This window comes from Sodiomyces alkalinus, assembly GCF_003711515.1.
Source record: "Sodiomyces alkalinus F11 unplaced genomic scaffold SODALscaffold_2, whole genome shotgun sequence".
NCBI classification, from domain to species: Eukaryota; Fungi; Ascomycota; class Sordariomycetes; order Glomerellales; family Plectosphaerellaceae; genus Sodiomyces; species Sodiomyces alkalinus.
The window spans coordinates 1,347,640-1,371,594 of record NW_021167080.1 but is presented as its reverse complement, the minus strand read 5'-3'; the positions used below and the strand labels follow the sequence as shown (position 1 = coordinate 1,371,594).

Genomic DNA, 23,955 nt, shown 5'->3' with positions numbered 1-23,955 from the left:
GGGCTAGTCACTATTAATTTCCTATTTAAGGCCGGCTTAAAACTTACACCGCGTTATATCCGGGTAGAGATTTTAGAGCGGATCGGCGAGCTGGCGTATAGAGTTCGCCTACTACCGTAATACTTAAGGATATATAACGTGTTTTCGATATCGCTATTAGAACCGTGGAAAGACAGGCTTATAGCCGAGGGTTTAGCGAATAACCTACTACCGCTTATAGAAGAGTAGGATAAGTCGGAAGTCGAAGATATCGTAGCCTATAAGGAGGAATAAGGAGGGAAGTTCTACCTCGTAAAGTAAGCGGGCTAGCCTGTAGAGTATAATACCTAAGAGCCCGAGGACTACTTAAAGAATACTCTAGCTATCGTGAAGCATTATTAGAAGTAAAAGAAATATATATATAAGAAGTAGAATAACTACTAACACTAAACGGCCGGTATATAGAATTAAACCACGAGTAAGAAATAAATACTATCTTATATAGCGGAATAGTAAGTAAGGTAAGGGAAAGCTATTTCTAGGGGGTAATAACGCTAAAAGGCGACTATAAGACGATTAACCCCTAACCCTATTAATATAGCGCTTACGGCTACCAGAAAAATCTATCTCTTAGTTATTAAAACCCTCAAAGGAGTCGTTATCGCTACTAATAACGATAACCTCCTCCGAGGGATTAGTATCCTTTATCTTGATATTATCGGAGTCGGGCTTAGTGCCCTCCTCCTCCGTCTCCTCCTCCTCCTTAAACGGGGCGGTTACGGGCGACGACTTAGCATTAACCTCGGGGCTATTAGCGGTAATAGGTGAGGCGGCGGGGGAGGCGACGCTAATAGCGGGGGAGGCGGCGCTAGCGGCGATAAACAGCGATTACTCGATAAGACCGTCCTTATTATCCGATTAGATATAAACCTAAGGCCTACGGGCAGTAGTATAACGGCCGATAAAGGCGGCAGATATAAAGAGGCGGCGGGGTTTATTAATACGAGTAAGGGTATCGGCTAAACCCTATAGACGAGGGAAAGAAGTTATACTACGCTAGTTACGGCTAGCGGCTTAAGCCGTAGGTTTATCGGGATACTCCTTAATATCCGCGCTATAGAGCTCGCGGACGGCACGTCGTAGTATAATAAAAGTGATAAGGCTATAGTCCTTAAGGGGCGCGACTATTCTTATAAAGGAATAGGCCTTATTAGCCTAAAGGTTATTAACCTAGAAGAGGTTAGCGTAAGCCGAGCGGACGGTGAATAATAGGTATAAACTCGTATTATTAGGTCGATAGTTAAAAAAGACCGAATCGACGATAGTTCGTCGAGTATAAGGCGGTTAGTATTAGCGGCGGCGGGGGGACGATTAGCCTTATCTAGAGCTTTACGGAATTACTTATACGCGGTCTAAAGCCGTAAATAAAAATAACGCCGACTAATCGGCGTTAAACCCTTATTAGCCTCCTTCTAAAGGACCGTGGTAGTGATATTCTAAATAGTCTAAGTAGTACCTAGGAGACAGTCCGGGATCTAGACGCGTTAGGAGCCGAACGTTCGGCGAGGGTAGGAAGAAACTTATAGATATACACGCCTAGTATAAACGAAGATAAATAATATACCTATATATATTAGAGTTAGAGTGGTTAATATAATTTATATAAATATTAGTGGCCAGGGAAGCTATATAATAACCGTAAGGCAGATCGTTAAAGCAGCTCCCTAGCTACCTATTATTAGTATTATATAGTATACGATATAACTCTCGGGCGATACTGAGTAGGAGAGATATATCGGCGAATATTCGATATTAGAGGAGAATAAGATAAGGATATAGTTATAGTTATAAATATATAGTGAATTAAAACGTAATATAAAGAATAAAGATTATATAAGGAAAAGGAAGAAGAGAAGAATAACTACGGGGGAGCTATAAGAACTTTTATCTATAAGGCGAATAGTCGCCTTAGTTACGAATCCGGCCAGAGAGGGAGTAAGTATAAAGAACGGTAAGAATAAATTTAGTAATACTATACATACCACGATAATAAAAGAAGGTATAGCGACGAGCGCGATATTATAAAACGCGGCGAGTAATCGCCGGCTATTACGCGGGACGCTAAAAAGGGAATAGTATTTAGTAAGCGAGTCGGCTATATAATTACCGCCGACGGTTTACTAATTACCTAACGATATATAGAAAGAAGTCGTGATATTTTAAAAGGAGGTACGTAGCCTTACCGGGCCGACTAATTATAAGTGCCGACCGGATAGCGGAGTTTATACGAGGCTAGAGTTATACGTATATTCTACCCGGTAGGGGGGGGATAGAACGGGCCTAAGAGACTAGCCCTGTTAGAGAGGGGGTAGTATAAGAAACGGAGTAGCACTATAGATTCGTACTATATATAGTCGGAGATATGCTCGGGCCGCTAAGCGTTCGGCGAAAATCTTAGAATCGCCACGTTAGCGTAGAGGGAAAAATCCCCTTTTTCTCTTAAGTTAAAGTCTTAAGAAATATACGACTATTAAGCCTAATAGTATTATCCGCTACGGTGCACCTTTTCTCTGGTATTATAGCCTATTCCTTAATAAGACTACCTATAGATTTAGAAAGCTAAGCTTATAAGTAGCGGCCGGTTTTAGATTTACTCCGATTATAAAGTACTCGAATACTTTATAACTAAAAGAGCCTTAACCGAGCGCTAGAGTCGTTAGGTAGCTAAGCTCGCTTAGTATAACTTCGCGTTAGAGTATAAGCGGGGGGCCGATAATATCGTAGCTAACGCGCTTTTATATCGGGAGTAGGATATACCTAAGGATTCTTCTAACGTCCAAGAGTAAAGGAGGTATATCTAAATAATCCCCGATATAGCTATCTCCCCCCGAGTATACCTAATAAGGGTAATATTACCGGAGCTAACTACAGTCTTCGAAGTAAACCCTAACCTATAACAATTATAGAATAAAGCTAGGGCCGCCGATAAGCATTATCGAGGTGTCTTTACCGTAATAGTAGCGGGAGAATAGAGTTTTTCCCCTAAGCTAGAACTTAAAATATAGATCGCCGAGTATAGAATCGACTAAGGATAGCTAATATTTCGTAACCGCCTATAAATACTAGGGGACGGCAAAAACGAGGTTAGCTACCCGCTATAAGGCCGTCTTATATAAGCGATCCACGACTTAGTAATCGGCGGATACCTAGGCAGGGATAATACTATTACCCTAATCGCCCGTTAGTTCTTCTAGCCTAGTATAAATTAAGATATTAGAAGATTTATATGGAATTACGATATATACCGAGCTAGCTATATATAAAGGGGTATAAAGAGGGGATTACTATGCCCGCTCTCTATACTAGAGCGAATCTTCTACGATATCGCGATAGACTTTATAACGGACCTACTACCCACCCGTAAGGGGAAGTATAGATACTTATAGGTAATCACCGACCGACTCTTAAAATCGGTAACGCTAAAAGCGATAGATACTATAGATACCGAAGCCTACGCTAAACGGTTCTTACTCTACTATTATAGGTTCTACGGAATACCGAAGTCTATTATTAGCGATAGGGGGTCGAATTAGACTAGCCGCTTTTAGCGATATTTTTATAAACTCGCGGGTATTAAATAGCGACTAAAGCACCATATACTACCCTTAGACGGACGGAGGCCCCGAATATATTAACTAGGAAATCTAAGCCTACTTATAAGCGTATACCTATTACGCCCAAGACGATTAGAATACGCTATTACCGGTAGCGTAGCTAGCCTTAAATAACCGGGTAAACTCGATAATCTAAATAAGCCCGTTTTCTTATAACACAGGTACTATATAAACCCCCTTTAAATTAATAAGACCACGCCGACCGATAAGCGCGAGGCTTCCGCGTAGGACTTATTAAGTCGCCTTAAAAAGCTACTCAGTTCGCCTAAGCCGCGATAGCCGCTATATAACTACGCTAAAAGGAGTTAGTAAACCGTTAGCACTACCCTACTAAGAGGTTTAAAAAGAGGGACCTCGTATAATTAGATATTAGTAACTACTCCTCGCCACGGCCCTTAAAGAAACTCACCTAGCTTTACTATAAGTATAAAGTTATAAAGGTTATTAACCCCTATATCGTAGAACTAAACGTCCCCTTATAGATCTATAACCGTTTCTACGTGGATTTCCTACGGCGAGCCGACTATAACCCCTTACCGGGGTAAGCGATAATAGACCCTTAGCCACCACTAATCCGTGAAGGGCTGGATAGGGAGGAAGAGTAGGTAGTAAAGGAAATCCTCTACGCTTATACCCGAAAACGAGGTTATAGTAAGCTTCGCGAGGTATTAGTGCGATAGAAGGACTATATAGAACTAATATAGAAACCGCTTAAGAGTATACGGGAGATATAAGCGCTTAACGAATTCGAGAAAAAGCACGGCTTAGTATAGTCGAATAATAGACCCTTATAATAGTATATGAAGGAGATATAGACGCGAAAAAAGGCCGATATAGCGGCGAGGAGGATAAAAACCGAGAGCGAAGTCGTATTAGGGGCGTACCCCTATAATACTTAACTTATAAGTGAAGAACTAAGTAAAATCCTAAAAACTACCGAAATAACCTAAATAACACGAATAGCCTACTCCTCTACGATCTTACCCTCCTCTAACTCCTCCTCTTATAAGGCTACGCCGTCCTCGGCGGCACCCACCTATAACTCCTTCTAAGGAGGAGCTAAGGCGAGCGTAACCTTAGGAGCAGCCCCCGGATTATTACTAGCAGTAAAGGGAGTCACGGCCACGTAGTGTTTATATACTCGGCGGATAAAGTAAAAAAGGTTATAAACCTCTTACGATATTATAGTAATATTATTATTCTTATCCTCTAGTTTTTACGATATATCCTTAAGCGTCTTATCTATACTATATATAGAAGTAGCGATATCGTTAAGGGCTTATACTATACTTACCTAGAACTCGGTAGTAGCGGATAGGGCGGCGGGCGGTGGGGCGATAATAGTAAGCGGCGCGGCAGCGGGAGCGGGAATAGCGATAGGAGCGGGAGCGGCGATAGGGGGGGCGGCGATAGTAGGAGCGGGGGACTATACCGGATTAGCGATATTCTTACCCGACTTAGCTAGGCTAAGAGCGACCTAAAAACTACTATAGGTATCTTAGAACTAGCAGCGATTCTATATAGGAGAGTTAGTATAAGGCCCCTAAGCGAAGAGTAGGTATAAACTTATATCCTTATTATTAGTATCCTTATTTATAGTATAAGCGGTATTCTATAGAGTATTAGCGGCGTTATAGGCGGTGGATAGGAGCTATATCGCTTATTAGTCACGGTTACCCTATATATAACCGGTATACTTACCTTAGAATAATTATAAGTACGGTATAAGCACTTATAATATTTAGTATCGGCGCGAGTAGCGCTAGGGCCCGACTAATAATAACACTTAACGGTATACTCTTATTTATACTACCGGGTAGCGTACTAGGCGTAAGGGGCGAGGCGGCGGGGTCCGGGGGGGTTCTTAGGCGCGCGGCGCTTCTTCGGGGGGAGGGGGGGGGAGGAGTCTACTTAGTGTTAGTAACGGCCGACCTTATAACTAATAGTAATAAGGGCTAAACTTATATCGGTATCGCTACTACCCTTATAAGGGCGCTTACTAGGTAAGGTGTAGTCGGATATCTATTAACGGTTAGTTACGGCACGGAACTAAAAGTAAGGGGCGTGCTAACTTACTATAAAGAGAATACAGGCGGCCTAAGTAATAAGCTATTACTCGGCGATATTAGTTATACTACTATAGGACCTATAAAGCATCTCGGGGCTACTCACGGTATAGAAAATCTAATTAAAAAAAAGAAATTAGTTAAAAGGAAGCTATAGAAAGGGAAGAAAATAGTGAAAAACGAGGAATAGTAGGAGGTTTATTTTACTCCCCTTCCTACGTTATTTAGGTAGAAGGAATAACCCCCGGTTATATATTCGGCAGGTATATCGTTTATAATAAGCACGCACGCCGGCGAGGAGCCCGCGATAGCACCGCTATATAAGACCCCCTTTATACTATTTTAGCCTTAAAAGGATCTCGGCTACTATGGATTACCTCCCTTCGAAGGAGCCTTTAATAGAATCGAATAAAGGAGGCTATTTTTAGATCACACGCTAGGGAGCCAGGGTAATACGAGGTTATAATAACACGACCACGATATCGCCGCCTCCGGCGGGGGGGGGGGTATATTACGGGCTATAGCCCACGGAATAGTCCCCGGCAGCGGCCGGGACTAAGAAGCACGGACCTCCTAGCGAGGCCTATACGATCCCATACGTACTTAGCCGCCTACACACCGTGCAGACTTTTCCTTCCCTCCTTTCCTCCCTTAGTTCGAATAATCTATATTTTCGGCCTTAATACGTGAATAACTTTTAACAAGCCGTTATAAGCCTAGAGATATTATCCTTCCTTCTCTCTATTTAAGAAAACCACCGCTATTTAGAAGGCCTTCCGTAAAGGCGATACGCTATAAATACTTAGAAGAGGTATATTAAACCTGTTTATTTTATATATATAGTCGAAGAGTAGGGTATCGGGTGACTATTATAGAAGTGGGATAACTGATTTCGGAGTAATAAAAAGGTATTAGACTCGGCTAAGGTTATCGCGTAGATCCTAATAGAAAAACCTTAAAGGATTATTAAGTTACTAATAAGTTAGTATACGAAGCAGTATTAGTAGGAGGCGTAACAGGCGTAACTTATATCATAAAGCCACTAAAGTGGCGTATAACTAGTAAGCTCTTTCCGATAATAGGCAGCGAGGATATTCGTTATATCTTAAGCTATAATACTAATAAGCGGCGCGGGAACCTTACCGCTATTGCTTTTAGGGTTATAAAGTCGGGTTATAATTTGACGAGGCCGTGAACCGCTATTCTATATAGTAATGATCTTATCTTCGTGTATAGTAAGTTAGGCGGTGCGAAAGGAAAGGAAAGTAACTACCTTTATAAACTTATAGTTATAGGTACTGGTATAATCGCCTCTAATAATCCACCGATTATCCCGAAGCTTAACGCTTATACGGAAGGGGTAATTAGTTATCTACGAGGCTATTCGGCGCCTCTTAGATTCGTGAGTCTTTAAAGGAGTTATTAACGATACGGCGGCTTAACCTTTCCTATATCGATACGTTACCGATACGAGATTACAGGCGTTTAGATAGCTCTTATAGATAATAAGGCTATAACCGTTAGAGAAGGCGTAAGACCGTAAAGTGTTATCGGCTTATTCGAGAGTATCGTAGCTTATAAGAGGCGGCCCTGGACCGTAGGGTCGATTAACCTGTTAATCTATAGTTATTTATAAAGGTTAATAGGTTAGGTAGGTAGGTTAGGTAGGTAGGTTAGGTAGGTTAGGTAGGTTAGGTAGGTTAGGTAGGTTAAAGATACGGGTGACGTAATTTGCTTAATTAACGAATGTCACTATGTCTTTGGATTTATACCGCCTCGGGATTTGTATGTGTTTATAGTGGGATATTCGAGTAAGGGAGTATGGTGGATCATAGCCCACTTTTCTGGGTGCTGGGTATCCAAACACGGGTGCTATTTAGACTTACCCTTCGTAAATTACTCTATACATGTAATTACCTACTAACGTCGGTGTCCCGACATTTGGTAACTCCCCCAACTTCTTTTAGCAGGCTGAACGATTGCTTTTCCAACACTCGAGTTACCTTTGGAGAAACATAAGCAGATGAAGCCGGTCCACATGCGATCAGCATGAGGTTTTCTACTGCAACCTCGTAGACCTTCGACTTTCCACGAGACCGTCCCCGTACCTACCGTTCCTCCCTCCTTCGCACAAATTGTCTTCCAACAGACATCGATGGACTGCACGGCGACGAGGATACAAATCAGAAGAAAAAGAAGAAGTGCAATACACGCCCGCTCGATGCTGTAAACATACGAAGACAGGACAAAGAGAGCAGAAATACCAAACGAACCGGAATCTTTACAAACAAAATCGTCGCGAAATGGAGAACCCCTCTATCGCCCACGCGCAGCCCCATCAGCACCAGCAGCAGGGGCCCCAGGGCCAGCCGGTCCTTGGCCGGGGTGCGGCCCCTCTGGCGACGCCGCCGGCCCAGCAGCTTCCGCCTCAGATGTTCACGACTGCAGCGCAGCTTCTCGATCTCACAGATAGTAAGAATCGACCTCGTTGGGGGAAGGGAAAGCCTGGACACATGTTTCTCGACCGAGGGCGGAAACTTTGACCAAGTTAGAGGAGATGACGTTGACCCGTTCCACCGCGTTTTGCAGAGAAACTCATGGTCGCGCTCCGTGACGGCCGGAAACTCATCGGCGTTCTTCGAAGCTGGGACCAGTTCGGTAAGCTTCACTTTTCCCTACGTCTTTTCTCCGGTTGTCCCACCGCTAGGCTGGGCTACCCACAAACCCCCCCCCCCAAGACCAGAAACCCAACATGTGCGAAATCTTAATGCGTGTCTCTTTAGCAAACCTCGTCCTCCAGAACACGGTAGAGCGCATCTTTGCCCACCCGAATCCTTCGGCTGGCGGCCTCTATGCCGATATCGACCGCGGCGTGTTCCTCGTCCGCGGCGAGAACGTCCTGCTTCTGGGCGAAATCGACCTTGATAAGGACGACGACCCGCCCGCTGGCTACGAGCTTGCGGAGCCTGAGTTGGTGCACCGCCTTGCAGAGGAGCAGAAGGACAAGGACAAAGTCAAGGACAGGGCTCGGCTGCGAAAGCTCGCCAGCATCGGGTTTGAGGGGGAGAATATAGGAGAAGTACTACTTTAAGTGGGAGGGGGGAATTGGTCGTTACATATTTCTCCATGTCCCCACGTTCATTGCCAGTTCGCGGATGCAGAGGAGCAGGGCCAACATGGCGATGAACCGTCTGAGTTCGGAATATTTTACACTCTGGGTCTAAGGATACACCGGGTGTCGATTGTCGATGGTATTCGAGGGAACACCATGCCGTCTGTTGTCTGTCAACTCAAGGGGCTGTGCTGTCCGGGTCACCCTGGCAAGAAAGACGAGGTCTAGTTGGAGGAGCAAGCAGAATATTGTGAAATGCTTTGCCCCTCACATTGGTCTGCCGATTTTGTGGCAGATAAATCAAAAACAATATCAGTGAACCTTCCCGGTCCCCTAATACAAGTGATGTCTCGGAACACTCTCCCGACGACTGACTAGGAGCGGTGTGGACAGGACAATGAAGTGTGAGGGCGTCAGTATAATTCTCGTCGTGGGTTTTACGCCGCGTGACTGGCGTAATAGTCTAGAAGCCAGCATACCCATACATCAAATCCAACCTTTGTTGACGTGACCAAGGACGAAATCCTCGGGAGCAACTTTCCATCCTTCTGGGAGATGCTGATTTCGACTCTCGGCCTCTTCTGGCCGCTATAGTCACAGTCACCAGCAGCGACAGTTATAACGCCAGTATACAGATGCCGTATAAGCAGGATTCATTTTGGGCATGCTGGCTCAGGAACACATTCTCGCCGAATCCAAACCCTATGATGCCCCACTACCCAATGTGATGCCGTGAGGTTCTCTCCCAGTACCTAGTCAGAGGTGCTCTGACTGTCTCCATTGGGGAATAATCTCCTCATAGAAATAACCTCCTCGGCCGACTTCTGTGTATTGGATGATCTTGATCTTGGCACCCTACGAATATGTAGATAGCGAGTTCATGAAGGGAGAATTTGGTGAATTCGGTGAGAGCTGTTGTGCAGTTCTCATTTGCCTGGTGCAACCAACATACGAGTACCTGATACTTAGAAGTGTCAGTCCTCTCTCAAGACGCAGATTTAAAGCCCATGCGGCATCTGTCAGGGACCTGGCAGTTGGAGTGGTCTCCGAGCTCTCAGGATATTTTGCATTGGGACAATATAATAGCTGCTAGAACTATAGCGCCCCCAGCCCGAGGAACGCAGATGCATGGAGTCCGGAGTACGATCAAGTTGCAGGTTACCTGACCTTTGACTTTGCTGGTTGGGAGGGGAGATATGAGGTGGGGTTGGATCGGTACCTTTCACACTTGACCGACCCTGGCTGGAACGGCGAATTAGATACGTAGCCCAGGAGATCCGACGCTATTCCTCATTGGTATGGTACCTGTGGTAACACCTGGAACCCAAACATATCAAACGCAAGAGACCTTAAGGGTGCTACGAACGCGCATAGGCATCACTGGATGGCACAACGAGTATTTCCTCCTAAATTCTTTGAAACATCGCATATCGAGTTTATTCAAAGGTATTTGAGACTTCCAGCGAAAACGTCTAGCCCGATGCAAGCAAGTCTCCGTTGCTCTGCTAACCACTGGAATGAATAGAAGTAGAGAGCCTACAGAGTCTACGAACCAACAACAACCCGCATATCATTCAAAAGCCCGTTGACCCTCACAATGAGTCTTCCTGTTGCGCCGACAATGTCAGTTATTCGACGCGAATCAAACCTACAGCCATGGCCTTGCTCCAATACATTGGTGCAAGGACGGGGTTGCTCCCCTATCCCCCACCCGCCGTCCCTGCCCCCCCCACCTTCTACTGCGAGGAGGATACGATCATCGAAACCAAAGAACCGCAGCTCCCACATTCTGTTCTAGTTGCCCTGGCTGACAGGCAACATTGTAACAGTAACGCGAGGAGAGCGCGTCAGCGTGGGACGATTCGGGGCGGTCCGAATAACGGTCTTGCCCTGCGCCAATATGCCGAAGCTACGCTTGGAGGTGGCAGCCTCCGCAAAGCCGTGAAGCTGCCCGAAGGCGAGGATGAGGACGAATGGCTGGCAGTCAACAGTATGTCGTGATCGGGCCCGCATGTCTTTTCATCTGCCAGTGTCCACGGCTGACGCGGGGGGCGGGTTGTACAGTGGTCGATTTCTACAATCAAATCAACCTCTTGTACGGCGCTATTACCGAGTTCTGCTCGCCCGAGTCCTGCTACCCCATGAAGGCGACAGACGAGTTTGAGTATCTGTGGCAAGACAACGAGAACTACAAGAAGCCCACCAAGATGTCTGCGCCGGACTACATCAACCACTTGATGACATGGGTGCAGAACACCATCGACAACGAGAGCATTCTGCCCAGCCGAATTGGTAAGGGAGATTGGTGATGATCTGAAGAGGAGCGCTTTTGTGTTGCGGAGCTGACATCCTCACTTAAGGTGTTCCTTTCCCCAAGGGATTCCAGCCGCTAGTAAGGCAAATCTTCAAGCGCATGTATCGGGTCTATGCGCATATCTACTGCCATCACTACGCCGTCATCCGAGAGCTCGGTCTCGAACCTCACCTGAATACCAGCTTCAAGCAATACGTGCTGTTCGTCGACGAACACAAGCTGGACTCGGGCAAGGACTTTTACGGCCCGCTAAGTGACTTGGCGGCGAAAATGATAGAGAGCGACTAAGGTGTTCGACGAGCTTTGGGTGTCGATGATTCAGTGTATGAGCTATGTTCGGCGTTGGTATTGACATTGGGTTTGGTTTGCAGGGTCTGATCAGGGTGCCCCCCTAAGGTAAGGTACCTAACAAAATTACACAGGCATCGTAGCAATTGGTGTTTGTACTCGGTAGATTACACTGCCTGAGAAGGCAAAAGGACATGGGAATTCAGGAATAAAACGAAATGCGTACAACGGTAATTTCTCCGTATCATGAATGTACTCCATAAGGTACCTTAGACTTGTACGGGGTATGGGTACCGAAGTACAAAAACGTACCTTATGGAGTAAGTTGGTCAGAGCAGTGCACTAACAAATATGATCTTGGCGTCCCGGCCAGCCGAGTTCCTGACCAAAAAGTTGATGCCTCACGTTCGGGTGGGAAAGGATAAGGCACAAACTTTCCATTGCCGAAGTGAAACCCCAGTCGGAAAACCGCGAAAGCTTGACGACCATCACCACGACCCTCCGAAGATAATTTCCCTCTTTAATCCGCACCCTCCAGCAATCACCACCATGCTGTCGAGACAAGCCCTTCGCACTTTCCGAGCGGCAGCTCCGGTCGCTCGTCCCCTTGCCGCTCGCCGGACCTACGCCGCCGCTTCCGCCGCTTCGGAGAACGTCATTCCTCCCCTGGCCGTCTTCGGTATCGATGGCACCTACGCCACGGCTCTGGTATGCCTCAGTTTTCTCTGTTCCCAAGGCGATACTCCTTCTTCATACCTCCAATTGGCCTTGTTCTCGCAACGAGCACCGATCACTCCCTCCCTCCCGGGGCCTTTCCCGATCAACGCTCCGACCGAACATAACCCGTCCGTATGCATGCTGTGCCAAAAATTGGAAACTGACCAGGACGCTTCTTGTTCGTGATGTGTAGTACACCGCCGCTGTCAAGACTTCCACCCTCGACCCGACCGCCAAGTCCATCGCGCAGCTCAACGCCCTCGTCACCAAGGACACCAAGCTCTCCACCATCCTTTCCGAGCCGACCCTGACCGCCGAGGACAAGTCCGCCATCGTCACCGAGCTCAAGAAGCACGCCGGTGCGTCCAACGAGACCGTCAGCAACTTCCTCGCCGCGCTGGCCGAGAACAACCGCCTGGGCATCCTCAAGGGCGTCTGCGAGAAATTCAGCGAGATCATCAGCGCCGCCAAAGGTGAAGTCGAGGTTGTTGTGACTTCTACTCAGGTTAGTTCGAAATTCTCCCCCTCTGTTTTCGCTACGCTTTGGCGAGGATGTTCTGGAAGTGGCCACTCGATGCAATGCCCGTTGCTATATAGCGCACGAGACCGGCACGACATAATAAACAGGATACTGATGAATACTATACGCTGCAGCAACTGGACAACAAGACCCTCAACAGGCTCGAGACCGCGGTCTCCAAGTCCCCCTACGTCGGCCAGAGCAAGAAGCTCAAGGTGACGAACCAGGTACATCCACTTCCCCCCACCCCTCCTTACTCTAGTTTCCTCCAGCTAATCCATTTCCCAAGGTTAACCCCGATATCCTTGGCGGTCTCATCGTCGAGATCGGCGACCGTACCATTGACCTCAGCGTCTCCGCCAAGGTGGCCAAGCTGAACAAGCTCCTCACGGACACTCTGTAAAACTACCAAACCAAACCAATGCCATGCGTACTTTCTTGATCTAGTTTATTTCCCTTTGTGCGGCATGGATGGAGCGGGGAGCGGTAGGAAGGCCCGTCTGGAGCTGCGGAGGGCAGGGTGACGGAAATTCTGATCAATTCTCGAAGACATAGATGTGGGTTGGGCTTGATTGTGCATATAGCCAGCAGAGACAGCAGGAACAAACACGCTTCACCATCCTAATGATTCCTACGACGCATGTCCAGAGACCGAATCGTGATCTGTCCTGATATATCAGGATAGAGGACATGCAACATACCTGCCTTGTACCGTTGCAACGGAGGCAAACGAACATAGGTTTTCAAATCATGTTTCTCAAAAGGTTCGGGCTCAGAGACGTCTAATTCGACAAATTGAACGAACACATTCAAACGGCGATTCGTGAAATGAAACATGCTATCCCCACGGTGGGCAAATTCTCTTAACTCGTCGACAAGTCAACATGAGATTACCGTAATTCCAGCAGCCGCTGGCTTTGCTCCCAGAGCTGACAGATTTTGGTGCTCTCGGCTTTCGCAGATGGCCAGTACAAACCGTAACGCCCTCCCCAACCGTATCCATACAGCTCTCTCTCTCTCTCTCTCTCTCTCTGTATTGCTATGAATTCACTTCCCGCCTCGCCTAATCGCGACACTTCATGTGACCATTTTGCCTCTCTTTCGTTCCCCTATAACATTGGTGTTGTGACGAGACCGTTTTTCTACTAGTCCTCCAGAGTGTCTATTTGCTTCTTGATTACCTCGAAAGCAGAGAAAAAGATGGCATTGACGACGCACGAACGTCCCATAGAGACGCCCAACCCACGGTACATGTGACGCCGGAAGAACTCGATCTTCGGGGGTGCATCGGCCTTTTGGCCCTTGGAATACAACAACGAGTTGCGTTGATATATACTCTTAGCCGAGTCAATCGGATCTAGTATGACGATTCGTCAGCCTATACATGCGTCAAATTGCGGGAGAGAAATAGGGAGGTGGCTCGTACAGATTAAAGCCCAGGATACTATACCACATAGACCACCTGAAGTGAGGATGGCCAGTTTGTTACCCGTGGGATGATCTCCTCCAAATGTGGTACCCAACTGCTTGCCGCTTTCGTAAACCATGAAATAAATTGCAGTGCCCAGAGTGTCTCTCACTGGTGCCAATTAGCAACTTTAATCTCGGGTCGATAAAAGCCCGGGGAGACACCTACGCAAATGCAATCGAAAGCCGGTATAGAGACCCAGGAGACCTCGGTGACGTATGATGTTGGACATGGTCTTCAGAGTGCCCTTGTTCTGATAGCTGGCGGCAATGGCGTGGCCGTTTTGCACGCGGCAGTTGGACTCGGCAAGCTTCTTCTTATCGGACAAGAGAACCGAGACTTGAGCGCTCAACTTGGTTAACTCGAACGGACAGGCGACTACGGTAATGCAGGATCCGGCGGTGGCGCCAGCGGCGCCAAGGCAGGCGATCGAGTACATGTTGGGGTAGGTGCCCTTGGTGTTGACATGCTCCAGAACGTTGAAGCCCATGTTCTTCTGGATCCAGCCGGAATACGCATACTTGGCTCGTTGATAAATGGAAAAGGAAACCGTCCTAACAAGAGTGACACTGGCCATGGGGGCCAGGACGCCTGACGACGAAAAAAAGAGAGAGAGGTCAGTTACTTTTTACTTTTCGTAAGCTTCAGCTACTCCCTCCCGCACCCCTCCCTCGCAGAAGGGCAAACGAAGAGAGAGCAGGATGAAAGGCGCCACGACGGAATAGAAGGCATACCGCGAAAGAAACCTCGCAGATGCTCCGTCCGGTAGGTGTGGCGGACGCAATCGAGGAAGCCGTTGTAGCGATAGGTCTGCATGCGGGTTTTCACGCTGTCGAGCGGGAAAGCGGTGACGGTAGAGACCACACTGGAGGCACTGGCGGCGATCTCCGTGCGGTACCGCTTGGCTAGCCTCTTCGGCCTCTCTTGTTGAGGCATGATCGGAGACGAGGGGATGTCCGGCACATGGTGTCGCGTGGCGAGGTCGTGCTCAGGGGGCATGCTTCTGGCAAGTGTGTGATCGGGACGGGGGGCCCCTTCAGATCATGACCTCGGACGAGATCAAGATCGACAACGTGGGAACGACACAGCCAGATGCCAGCGGGGATGGGTCCATTCAAGCAGCGGTGCCTTGCTTGCCTTTCCTCGTGCGGGAATCACGGCGGGGGTATCGTGGTGTCGTCGTATCGTGGTATCGGTAGAGCTCTCCGGGACGCGAGAGATCGAATGGGGGAGGTATCGGGATTGCGGGGAGGCGAATATGGACAGCGAGGTGACTACTTGGGAGATCGAGAGCTGAACCCCCAAGAGTTGTTTTGGCGGTTGCCTCTGACCATCCAGCGCCGGTTGGAGAAATGGCGAGGAAGGGGTAGGGGAGCGAAGGTCGAAGAGAGATTGCGGGGTCAAGACTCGAGAGAAACGATCGCAAACGACGTGACCAAGCAGCGTAGAGGGAAGCTACGAATGTAAATAGCCCCAAACCGAGAGAGAAGTACCTAGCTGTTAGTCATTGTGTGGGTCATGTGAAGTCATATTGCATTATCGGGACGTCAGGATGCCAAAGTGCCCGAAGTCCTGATCCTAGGGTACCTTACCGTATGTATGCAGGCCAATGATCTGATAATTACATGCTCAGTTCTTGGCAATCCCTCACGGTGGGTCGGTGCCCCGGTATTTGTGTACGAAGTATCTATGGAAGGCACTTGTCCGTACTTTAGCCTCGCAATTGCCTCGGCTAGGTACATTCAGCTACCTCGTTTCTACGACGTCATTGCCTGGAATCGCCTTGAAGCCTCAGATTTTGGAAGGCTTGTACGGAGAGTGCGGACTGTACCTAACCACAAAGATTAGGGGTCTCTTCATTGTTTTAAATTTCGTGTGTCAACGTAAGGTAAAACCGATAATTCTCCGGGATAGTATATTACCAAAGATCAGATTAAGTAGATACAGGATCATGCAGTATCGTATGTTTCTATTACAATAAATGGCCATGCTGGGTGCATCCATTTCAATAGGTACCGACTTCCATTCAACCGACTCTGGAAAATGTGACTTCCCCGCGCAACCTCCTCCTCATCCGGAGTGGTACGAGTAGTGTAAGGTACAGTGAGTGCCCTTCGATGAATCGCAGCTGCAGCTAGGCACCTACGGATACCACGCAGCCCGGTACGGGAAAGGGACCCCGCTGATTGACCGCAACGATGAACCAAGCTGGCGTGTATTATAGGTACATACCATGCCTTCTGCAGGGAGCATCCAAAGCCCTTCTGCCGAATCGAACGGGTTGCATCTCGTCTTATGTGGTGTGGGATTCTGCGGCAACGGCACAGAGTAGCTTGGCTGGAATCGCAGTTCCAGCTACCCCATACCAATAGGTACACCCACTATCTTCCTAAGTACCTTAGGGGGTGGAAATAGGCCCAAGGCGTGATTTGGGATTGCGAATTTCTTTTCGCGTATGACTGAGATATCGTGGGAGGGCGGACCGTTTGCAAGGCATCCAGACGAGAGGGATCCCCTCAAGCGCGTCTTTCCTCTGCCCGCGGAGTAGGTGTTTCGAACCCGTCCATCAACGCAGGCATAGACCCATACTCTTATTGAGCATGGCCACTGTCATGTCATAATGCTTAAAAGCATTTTCCCTAACCCGGTCCGTCACAACCTGGGGCCTGTTCAACATTTTCAGCACCTTGTTCCGAAGAACAGGAGGACGTCCGGAGTTGGAATAGAATCAATCCATTAGACTCACGCCTTCTTCTGCATAGTAGTTTGATTGGCCAGGATGCGCCATGGTACCGGCCTGTAGCGTACCGAGTTGGTCTTGATCAAGTTCTTGAGGATCTTATGTTCCAGACCTCGCTCGCGTGCTGCTGCCTCCACGAACCAAATGGTCCGTTTCACTGCTTCGCGGTCGAAGGTGGCATTCTTGTCGCGAAACGCCCGGCGAAGCTGGTCGCGTGCCACGAACCTGCCCTTGGTTGCAAACTGAACAGCGTGGAGGAGACCCCGGTAAAGGTGCCTGTAAGCGTGAATAATCTCCTCTCTTGACATTTTTTTTTTTGGCCTTTCTCTTTTTCTCCTGAGTTGTCTTCGTTTTGGCCAATTGGGGGGGAATGATTCAAATTCTTGTTCACCACTGAGATGAGATGCGGCTGCCCAGTACGTACTGAGTAGGTACCTTACCTTAGGTAATGGTGAATCTGGTGTCGTGCACGGACCACTTCACTTCGTTGCTCCCAGCCAGGCCAATCAGAGTCGCAGCGTAAAATTTCCAATTGATGAACCTCATCCCATGAACCACCAGACGGACGTCTTTTCCAAAGCATAATCACATAATCACCACAAACAACACACAACAGACGGCCTGTGTCAAACAGAACGAACCCCCCGATCTCAGGGAGCAGAGCCAACCAAGGCGCTCTCCCATCTGTTTTTCTTTGTCAGACAAGATGGCGCCCCGGTTAGCGCCACGCTGCCTACAACTGCTCCGACCTCGCCTCCAGCCTCAGTTTATCACTCCTCCCACCAGTTCCTCCCTGTCACCATCCTCCTCCTGCATCTCCGGCAATGTCGCACTCCTCCTCCCCCGAATCTCCCAGCGCGGCGTAAAGTCCGGCTGGTCCACCCTTAAACCCCGAGACGCCCACCAGGCCCGTTACAACCAGGCGCCCGGCCTGCCCGAGCTGTCGGCGGGGCCCGACGCGGCCCTGGCCCGCAAGGAGAAGACGACACCGCTCCGCACGGGCGTGCTCGCCGTCAAGAAGGGGATGACGTCCGTCTTCGTCGGCAAGAAGCGCGTCCCCGCCACCGTCCTGCAGCTGGACCAGGTCCAGGTCGTCGCCACCCGGCACCGCGAGAAGCACGGCTACTGGGCCGTCCAGGTCGGCCTGGGCCAGAAGGAACCGCGCAACGTCACCCGGCCGCTGCTGGGCTACTTCGAGGCCAAGGGCGTCTACCCGAAGCGCCACCTCGCCGAGTTCCGCGTCCGCAACGAGGAGGGCCTGCTCCCCGTCGGCGTGCAGCTGCTCCCGGACTGGTTCCAGAAGGGCCAGTACGTCGACGTCCGGTCCAACAGCCGCGGCATGGGCTTCGCCGGCGGTATGAAGAGGTGGGGTTTCGCCGGCCAGGGCGCGTCCCACGGTAACTCCCTGAACCACCGTACCATGGGTACCGCCGGTCCCTCGCAGGGTTCCGGTTCCAGGGTCATGCCGGGGAAGAAGATGCCGGGCCGGATGGGCAACGAGCGCGTCACGGTGCAGAACTTGACGGTTCTGCAGGTCGACAATGAGCTGGGCATCGTCATCGTCAGCGGGCCCGTGGCGGGTCCCAAGGGGTGTGTCGTCCAGCTGCAGGACGCCGTGAAGCGCAAGCCCCCAGCAATGCCCTACCGAGAGGCCAAGCTGGTCGAGCTGCTTGAGAATAACAAGGATGCCGAGGCTAAGCTGCAGGAAGCCCGAGAGAGGCATCTTGCCATGAAGGAACAGAGGAGGGCCAAAGTCGAGCTGGCATGAAAGTCGTTGTTAGATGGAAGTGACGACAGGTTGGAGGAGCGAAAAGAGAACGGAAGTGGAAATGGGGGACACGCGCCACGGATGGCAAAATTGATCAACCCCCATGCGGGAAGGGGTGGATAACATGGAAGGAGATAGATATAATTTTGTACAATACACATACATGTTGTACATGTAGGTCAATCGGGTGTGAGGCGCTATATCGATGCCTCCCGACAGAAAACACGAGGGGGGTAGGCGACTTTTCCCTTCCCGTAAGCGTCCTGTCCCAAAACTACGCTCGAGTCCCACGCTTTTATCCCACGCTTCCACCATCCACCCCAGTGCCCGATACATTGGATCCTCGAGGGTCTATTTGAACGTCGTCTGCCTAAAACCCCTGGTCGTGGCCTCGTCCTCTTCATTCCGACTCCCCACAATGCCCCGGAATGGATCCGCGCCATCGAGCAAGTCGATCTTATGGCCGTCTGGGGTCTCGAGACTCCACTCAGTCGTCTCAAACATGCCCTTGTGGGACAGGCGATAGCTCTGGAACCGCATGATGGCCTCCCCACGGGTTCCCTTGACGGGGAAGCTGATGTTGATGCGCCCGTGGAGCTGGTTCATCTCTCCTGATATCCAGGGAATCTGGTGCTTGAAATAGATCTTGTCGCCGAGGATCTCGCGGGCGCGGGGCGAAACGCGGAGTGAGTACAGTGTCGACGACACGATGGGGGAGGAGGACTTTTGGTAGTTGAAGATGGCGAGGCTCGATGCCGCTACGATGAGGATGAATATGGGAAGTGAACGGGACCATCGGAACTTTGTACTGGCCAGATCTGCTCGGTGGGTTGCGTCGCCGGCAAAATGGTTAGAGAAAAAGAGTCGCCGAAAGGGAGAGGGTTTGCAAAGGTGGGAATCCAATTCGTGACCAAGTGAGAAGAGGAGGAAAACATACCTGGCAGGTCCCTGTCTGCACGTCGCTCCATGAAGGGCCCCTCACCGGGTCTAGGTGCTGCACTGCGCCATCTTCGCTGGAGGGGTGTCTGGATGTTCCATCTTGTTGGTCTCGATGTCCGAGACGCTTGCCTCGCTGATGTTCTGTAGAACGAGGGGAGAGTTCGCCGACTACAAGCCGCCGTAATCATGGCTGTTATAGACGAGGCTTAGCCAAACAATCAATCCTTCTGTGTAACTTGACTTGTTCGAATGCTGAAAACAAAAAGACAAAAGACAAGGCGAGGGCACTATCAGACGATACCAAGCCAGGTAGCAAGCGGTTCAACCATCGGAGCACGGAAAAAAGAAGAGGGCGTCGACCAGGGTCCCATTGAACATTTGTGGGGCCAACCAGCCCCACGAGCCCATGGAGCGAAGTACCCCTAATGAACCAATCAGAAAAGAGTCTTGTCCCAGGCCTAAGAAGTGTCGTCATAAGGCTGGAACCCGAACAAACCACCCTACCTAGGTACCTTATTGAAACTTCTCCTTCCTTCGAAGGCCGCCGAACTACGACAATCTTGGTTGATATTGGTAAATTTCTCTCGACTTGGAAGCCGACCATGGCAGATACGAACCGCGCAAGGACCCGTCTTCGCAAGGCCTTTCGCTATCCAGATGAAGATGATTCCTCCGACTCCCTGCCGGAAGCAATAGACGAGCAAGGTAAAACACAGGAAACCCCGTCTCTATTTTTCACGTTAGCCGAGGGAAAATTCTTTTCAGCTGACACGTCGGGTCCTTTCTTTTCCTCCTCCCCCCCCTTCCCCCCGAATTCAGAACAAGAAGCTCTCATCCGGCGTCTGGCTGCCGAAAACGCCGCCCGCGATATCCAGTTCCAACGCCTCCTCCTCGCCCTCCCCCTCTTGTCTGCCATCCCCTTCCTCGTCGTCGATCCCTTCTCCTCTTCTTCGTGGCTCGCCCTCTCCTCCCTCCTGTCGACCGCCTATCTACTGTATGCCCTACCCCCCGCAGAGACCGGCATTCCCTTTCTCGACGCCGTGGTCTCTCCCAGGAAGACCGCCCTCCGCGCTCAGAGACGCGCCGCCGCCGCCCCCTTCCTCCCGCTGTCGGACAAGTCACCCCTGGAGGCCTATTTGCCGTACCTAAATCTAGCACTCTGCGCCCTGGCCGCCCTTTCTTCGGCGCTGTCTTCCGGCAAAGCCAAGCCCGAGGGATTGATCAAGCTCGGGTACCTCCCGACGCTCGTGTATTTTCTCGTACTGGTGGCCAAGATGGCTATGGGCGGCGTCGATCCTGAGGGCGAGCTGGGGGTGTTGCGGTATGGTTATAAAGGGGCATGATACAAGCCGTCTGTTGAAAAGTGTTGAAATAAATACCCAACTGGTAATTGCTCCAAGTTCATGAACTAACGTGACTGACCCCTTGCTTGCCCACGTTTTCATTGGACACCTTCCAAGTTCTCGTTCCAGCAATGGCCTCACACGCGTACTCACATCCGTATCTATTGCCTTGCCATAATCCGCATCCCCTTTTTTGCAATGACTTTGCCCATCTATCTGTTCTGCATAGTACAAGGCAAAAAATAAAAAATAAAAATAAAAATAATCCACTTTGAAAACAGCAGTCTAGTGTAAACGGATAGCTTCGTCAGATTCATTGCTACATGTCAAAGGACTCGTCGAAGCGCAGGACCCCTTGGCTCTTTAGAAGACCGTCCACCCCCTTGGGCAGTCGAGGGAATGGATCAGACAGCTGGTCCGTCGTCGTCTTGGCCGGTTCGCCTGTCCTATCTGTTACAAGTGCTAGACCATGGGACTTGATCGAATCGACTAGCGCCGGTACCATGTCCTAAGATGGGGCACATTAGCCAAGGTCCGTCAGGTATAAAAAGGACATGGAAAGAAGCAGCATGGACATACCAGCAGTCGTGAATAGCACATCAGGCCCATAAAGTTATTTCCCTGGGCTACTCTCACCGCCTCCTTGATCGACGTCGAGTGCCTGCCGTGGCTCTGGATGATATCTGGCGCAGGCATAACCTCCTCACGGCCCAAGTCGTTACAGAGGAAAACGGGGAAATTGGGCTGTTTCCAGTTGAGCGCAGTGCAAAGACTCATGTTGTAGGAGCTGAAGACGACGGAGCGGACCGACTCGAGAGACTCTGCGCGTTGAGCACGCGCGTGGTCGAAAACGATGGTTAGGATGGCATCAGCAAAGGTGTTCATATCGAGAGCCGGGCCGAGACCGTACGTCTTCTCATCTTCCGCCGTCGGGTATAAGATTTGAAGGTTGACGTGCATGCCGTGCGGGAGGAGCGCGAGCGCCCGGTCCAGGGGAACTCCGGCAGTGGCCAACACACGATGAACATCACCGATGGCATCCAGCGGTTTAGTACGTAGGGTCTCCAGTTCGGCTCGAGCGGGACTCCAGGCAGTGATTGTGGTGAACTGCTCCGACGTCAGCCGTGAAAGGGGCAGGTCGATTCCGCCACACGAGATCGTCCATCTCGGCCACAAAACTGGAACGCCATCACTTGTGTGTTGGACGAACAACCGTACAAAGTCGCCGGATAAACTGGATCCCGTGACGAACGTACTAGGGCTACGATCCAACTGGCTCGTCGCCTTCCAGTATGTCTCGAAATCCGTAATTTCCAGCGGCGTGCCGGTGAATGGCTTGATGACTTGAACCTGGAAACTGATCTGGCCAATAGCGCGTAGCCGAGGGTCAAATAGCGGCAGGCAATACTTCCCCGTGCTGGTCAAGAGCGCCTTGAAGGTGCTAGGGAGTGCCACCGTCTTCGCGATGATCTTGGCGCCGTAAGTGGGATACACGTCAAAGTCGAGCGTAAACGAATCTATGCTGTCGATCTGGAAGGAAACAAGCCGGGTATCTTCTTGGAAGGGCAGAATGATATTCCTAGGGATAAGTTCCGAGGCCTTGGAAGAGATGGTAAGCCGAGACGCAGGATACTTGCTGTCGTGGAAGAACACGAGTGGCTGCTCTCCGTTATCTCCAAAGTTGATTTGGACAACCGTCTTCGTGTCAAGGAAATTGTGTCCATATCGTCGGAGTGGAATGATCGGAGGCGGAAGCTCAAGCTCTGGGATGGCATCCGCATCTAACGCCATGGGCTCCGGCATAGAGCTTGTGAGGATGCTAGGCGGGGCCAAGGGGTTGATCGCCTGCGACACTAGAGGACTGCCACGCGCGGCCTCCCGATTGAAGGGCGCCAGCAACTTCATACACTGTAAGTGGCCCTCCCAAGCGGCGTAGTACATGGCCGGAAGACCCTTTTCGTCCAGAATCTTAGGATCCGCTCCAATGTCCAGAAGCGCCTGGAGACACGGGACATTCCCCTCGCTGGCAGCATGCACGAGCGGCGTCCAGCCATACAGCTTATCGACTTGGTCAAGGTCGGCACCGTGTTCCTTGAGTAACAAAAGAAGTCGAGGCGTCTGGCCTGACCGAGCGACCAGATGCTGAGGGTAGAGCCCTTCGGCATCTGGAACGATCTGCGCACCATGTTTCAGCAACAGCTCTGCTATTTCCAGGGAGCCATGTCCGCAGGCAATATTCAGAGGCACACGGTCCGCCTCTGACGCGCGGTCGATGCGCGCCGATTTCTTGAGCAACCTCTCGACGCAGGCCAAGTGCCCATGCATGATGGCATGGATCAACGGTGTGAAGTTATCGTGGTCGATAAGGTCGATCGTTTTCGAATCGGCTTCACCCAGGTTAGTATGCTGTCGACGGTCCGTTTCGAGCCAACACCTTCCGACTCACCATCCAAGAGCACATCGAGCATGTCCAGACGGCCATGTATACTCGCATAGTGGAGAGGGACCCGCCCATACACGTCTGTACGGTCGACAGAGACACCCTTTGACAGGCCGTCGGCGAGAATATCCGGCTTGCCATAGATAGCAGCCTGGTGGAGACAGTTCCGTTCGTTGATGTCGTTCTCCGACTGAATGTCGACTAGGCCAGTGTCGAGGAGGGCCTGCAATGAGTCTTTAGGGGCTTCATGAATTGCGGCAAGGAAAGTTCTCGTGACCCTGTCCATCAATGAGCTGTCCATGCCGTCGCTAGAAGTATATGCGGCCTGCATCCGCGCAAGCAAATCCCTTAGCGCGTCCAAATTGCCTGAATGTACGGTGTCCAGAAGAATCGTGTCCGCATCCCCTTCGTCAGTCCCTAGGAGGTGCTGACTGCTCACAACGTGGTCGGACCTAGGTTCAAATGTGACATGGTCGCCCTCGGCCCAGGCGCCAATCTCCTGAAGACTGGTTGTCGCCTGGTCAGAGAGCTCGCTGATAACAGTGGCATTGTAGAAGGGTTGAACCTCTACGGCCCGAGACAAATAG

The 23,955-nt window shown here is 50.2% G+C and overlaps 10 protein-coding genes across 10 annotated transcripts; 6 read left to right on the top strand and 4 right to left on the bottom strand.

Annotated features, from left to right (window-relative positions):
• Positions 1-7,643: 7,643 nt before the first annotated feature.
• SODALDRAFT_329946 (Sm-like ribonucleo protein) lies at positions 7,644-9,164 on the top strand. The gene is made up of 3 exons (XM_028611089.1): positions 7,644-8,191; positions 8,309-8,377; positions 8,503-9,164. The coding sequence occupies exons 1-3, from the start codon at positions 8,023-8,025 to the stop codon at positions 8,808-8,810; spliced, it is 546 nt and encodes a 181-aa protein (XP_028468063.1). The 5' UTR covers positions 7,644-8,022; the 3' UTR covers positions 8,811-9,164.
• Positions 9,165-10,173: 1,009 nt separating this feature from the next.
• SODALDRAFT_329944 (putative maintenance of ploidy protein mob1) lies at positions 10,174-11,665 on the top strand. The gene is made up of 5 exons (XM_028611088.1): positions 10,174-10,277; positions 10,357-10,454; positions 10,661-10,821; positions 10,896-11,123; positions 11,192-11,665. The coding sequence occupies exons 2-5, from the start codon at positions 10,429-10,431 to the stop codon at positions 11,431-11,433; spliced, it is 657 nt and encodes a 218-aa protein (XP_028468062.1). The 5' UTR covers positions 10,174-10,277; positions 10,357-10,428; the 3' UTR covers positions 11,434-11,665.
• Positions 11,666-11,881: 216 nt separating this feature from the next.
• On the top strand, positions 11,882-13,443 carry SODALDRAFT_290319 (OSCP-domain-containing protein). Its single transcript, XM_028608641.1, has 4 exons — positions 11,882-12,141; positions 12,344-12,655; positions 12,805-12,897; positions 12,960-13,443. The coding sequence occupies exons 1-4, from the start codon at positions 11,983-11,985 to the stop codon at positions 13,071-13,073; spliced, it is 678 nt and encodes a 225-aa protein (XP_028468061.1). The 5' UTR covers positions 11,882-11,982; the 3' UTR covers positions 13,074-13,443.
• Positions 13,444-15,572, bottom strand: SODALDRAFT_329943 (integral membrane ornithine transporter of mitochondria). The gene is made up of 4 exons (XM_028611087.1): positions 14,873-15,572; positions 14,307-14,729; positions 14,097-14,249; positions 13,444-14,027 (listed from the first exon to the last, which is right to left on the bottom strand). The coding sequence occupies exons 1-4, from the start codon at positions 15,135-15,137 to the stop codon at positions 13,816-13,818; spliced, it is 1,053 nt and encodes a 350-aa protein (XP_028468060.1). The 5' UTR covers positions 15,138-15,572; the 3' UTR covers positions 13,444-13,815.
• Positions 15,182-16,470, top strand: SODALDRAFT_356211 (hypothetical protein; the record flags this gene model as incomplete). Its single annotated transcript, XM_028613889.1, has 7 exons — positions 15,182-15,283; positions 15,405-15,601; positions 15,665-15,790; positions 15,875-15,956; positions 16,151-16,220; positions 16,298-16,351; positions 16,385-16,470. 7 exons carry the CDS (start codon positions 15,182-15,184, stop codon positions 16,468-16,470), a joined length of 717 nt encoding a protein of 238 aa, XP_028468059.1.
• A 234-nt stretch (positions 16,471-16,704) lies between these two features.
• On the bottom strand, positions 16,705-17,186 carry SODALDRAFT_356210 (DUF1763-domain-containing protein; the record flags this gene model as incomplete). The annotated part of the gene is made up of 2 exons (XM_028613888.1): positions 16,705-16,804; positions 16,885-17,186. The coding sequence occupies 2 exons, from the start codon at positions 17,184-17,186 to the stop codon at positions 16,705-16,707; spliced, it is 402 nt and encodes a 133-aa protein (XP_028468058.1).
• Positions 17,187-17,434: 248 nt separating this feature from the next.
• Positions 17,435-18,941, top strand: SODALDRAFT_329941 (54S ribosomal protein L9). Its single transcript, XM_028611086.1, has one exon. It carries the CDS (start codon positions 17,585-17,587, stop codon positions 18,644-18,646), a length of 1,062 nt encoding a protein of 353 aa, XP_028468057.1. The 5' UTR covers positions 17,435-17,584; the 3' UTR covers positions 18,647-18,941.
• SODALDRAFT_329939 (DUF1783-domain-containing protein) lies at positions 18,702-19,890 on the bottom strand. The gene is made up of 2 exons (XM_028611085.1): positions 19,584-19,890; positions 18,702-19,464 (listed from the first exon to the last, which is right to left on the bottom strand). Exons 1-2 carry the CDS (start codon positions 19,612-19,614, stop codon positions 18,998-19,000), a joined length of 498 nt encoding a protein of 165 aa, XP_028468056.1. The 5' UTR covers positions 19,615-19,890; the 3' UTR covers positions 18,702-18,997.
• Positions 19,891-20,095: 205 nt separating this feature from the next.
• Positions 20,096-20,973, top strand: SODALDRAFT_348534 (hypothetical protein). Its single transcript, XM_028613377.1, has 2 exons — positions 20,096-20,290; positions 20,405-20,973. The coding sequence occupies exons 1-2, from the start codon at positions 20,188-20,190 to the stop codon at positions 20,926-20,928; spliced, it is 627 nt and encodes a 208-aa protein (XP_028468055.1). The 5' UTR covers positions 20,096-20,187; the 3' UTR covers positions 20,929-20,973.
• Positions 20,974-21,087: 114 nt separating this feature from the next.
• SODALDRAFT_91977 (hypothetical protein) lies at positions 21,088-23,667 on the bottom strand. Its single transcript, XM_028615785.1, has 3 exons — positions 23,446-23,667; positions 21,508-23,315; positions 21,088-21,436 (listed from the first exon to the last, which is right to left on the bottom strand). Exons 1-3 carry the CDS (start codon positions 23,507-23,509, stop codon positions 21,248-21,250), a joined length of 2,061 nt encoding a protein of 686 aa, XP_028468054.1. The 5' UTR covers positions 23,510-23,667; the 3' UTR covers positions 21,088-21,247.
• Positions 23,668-23,955: the final 288 nt, after the last annotated feature.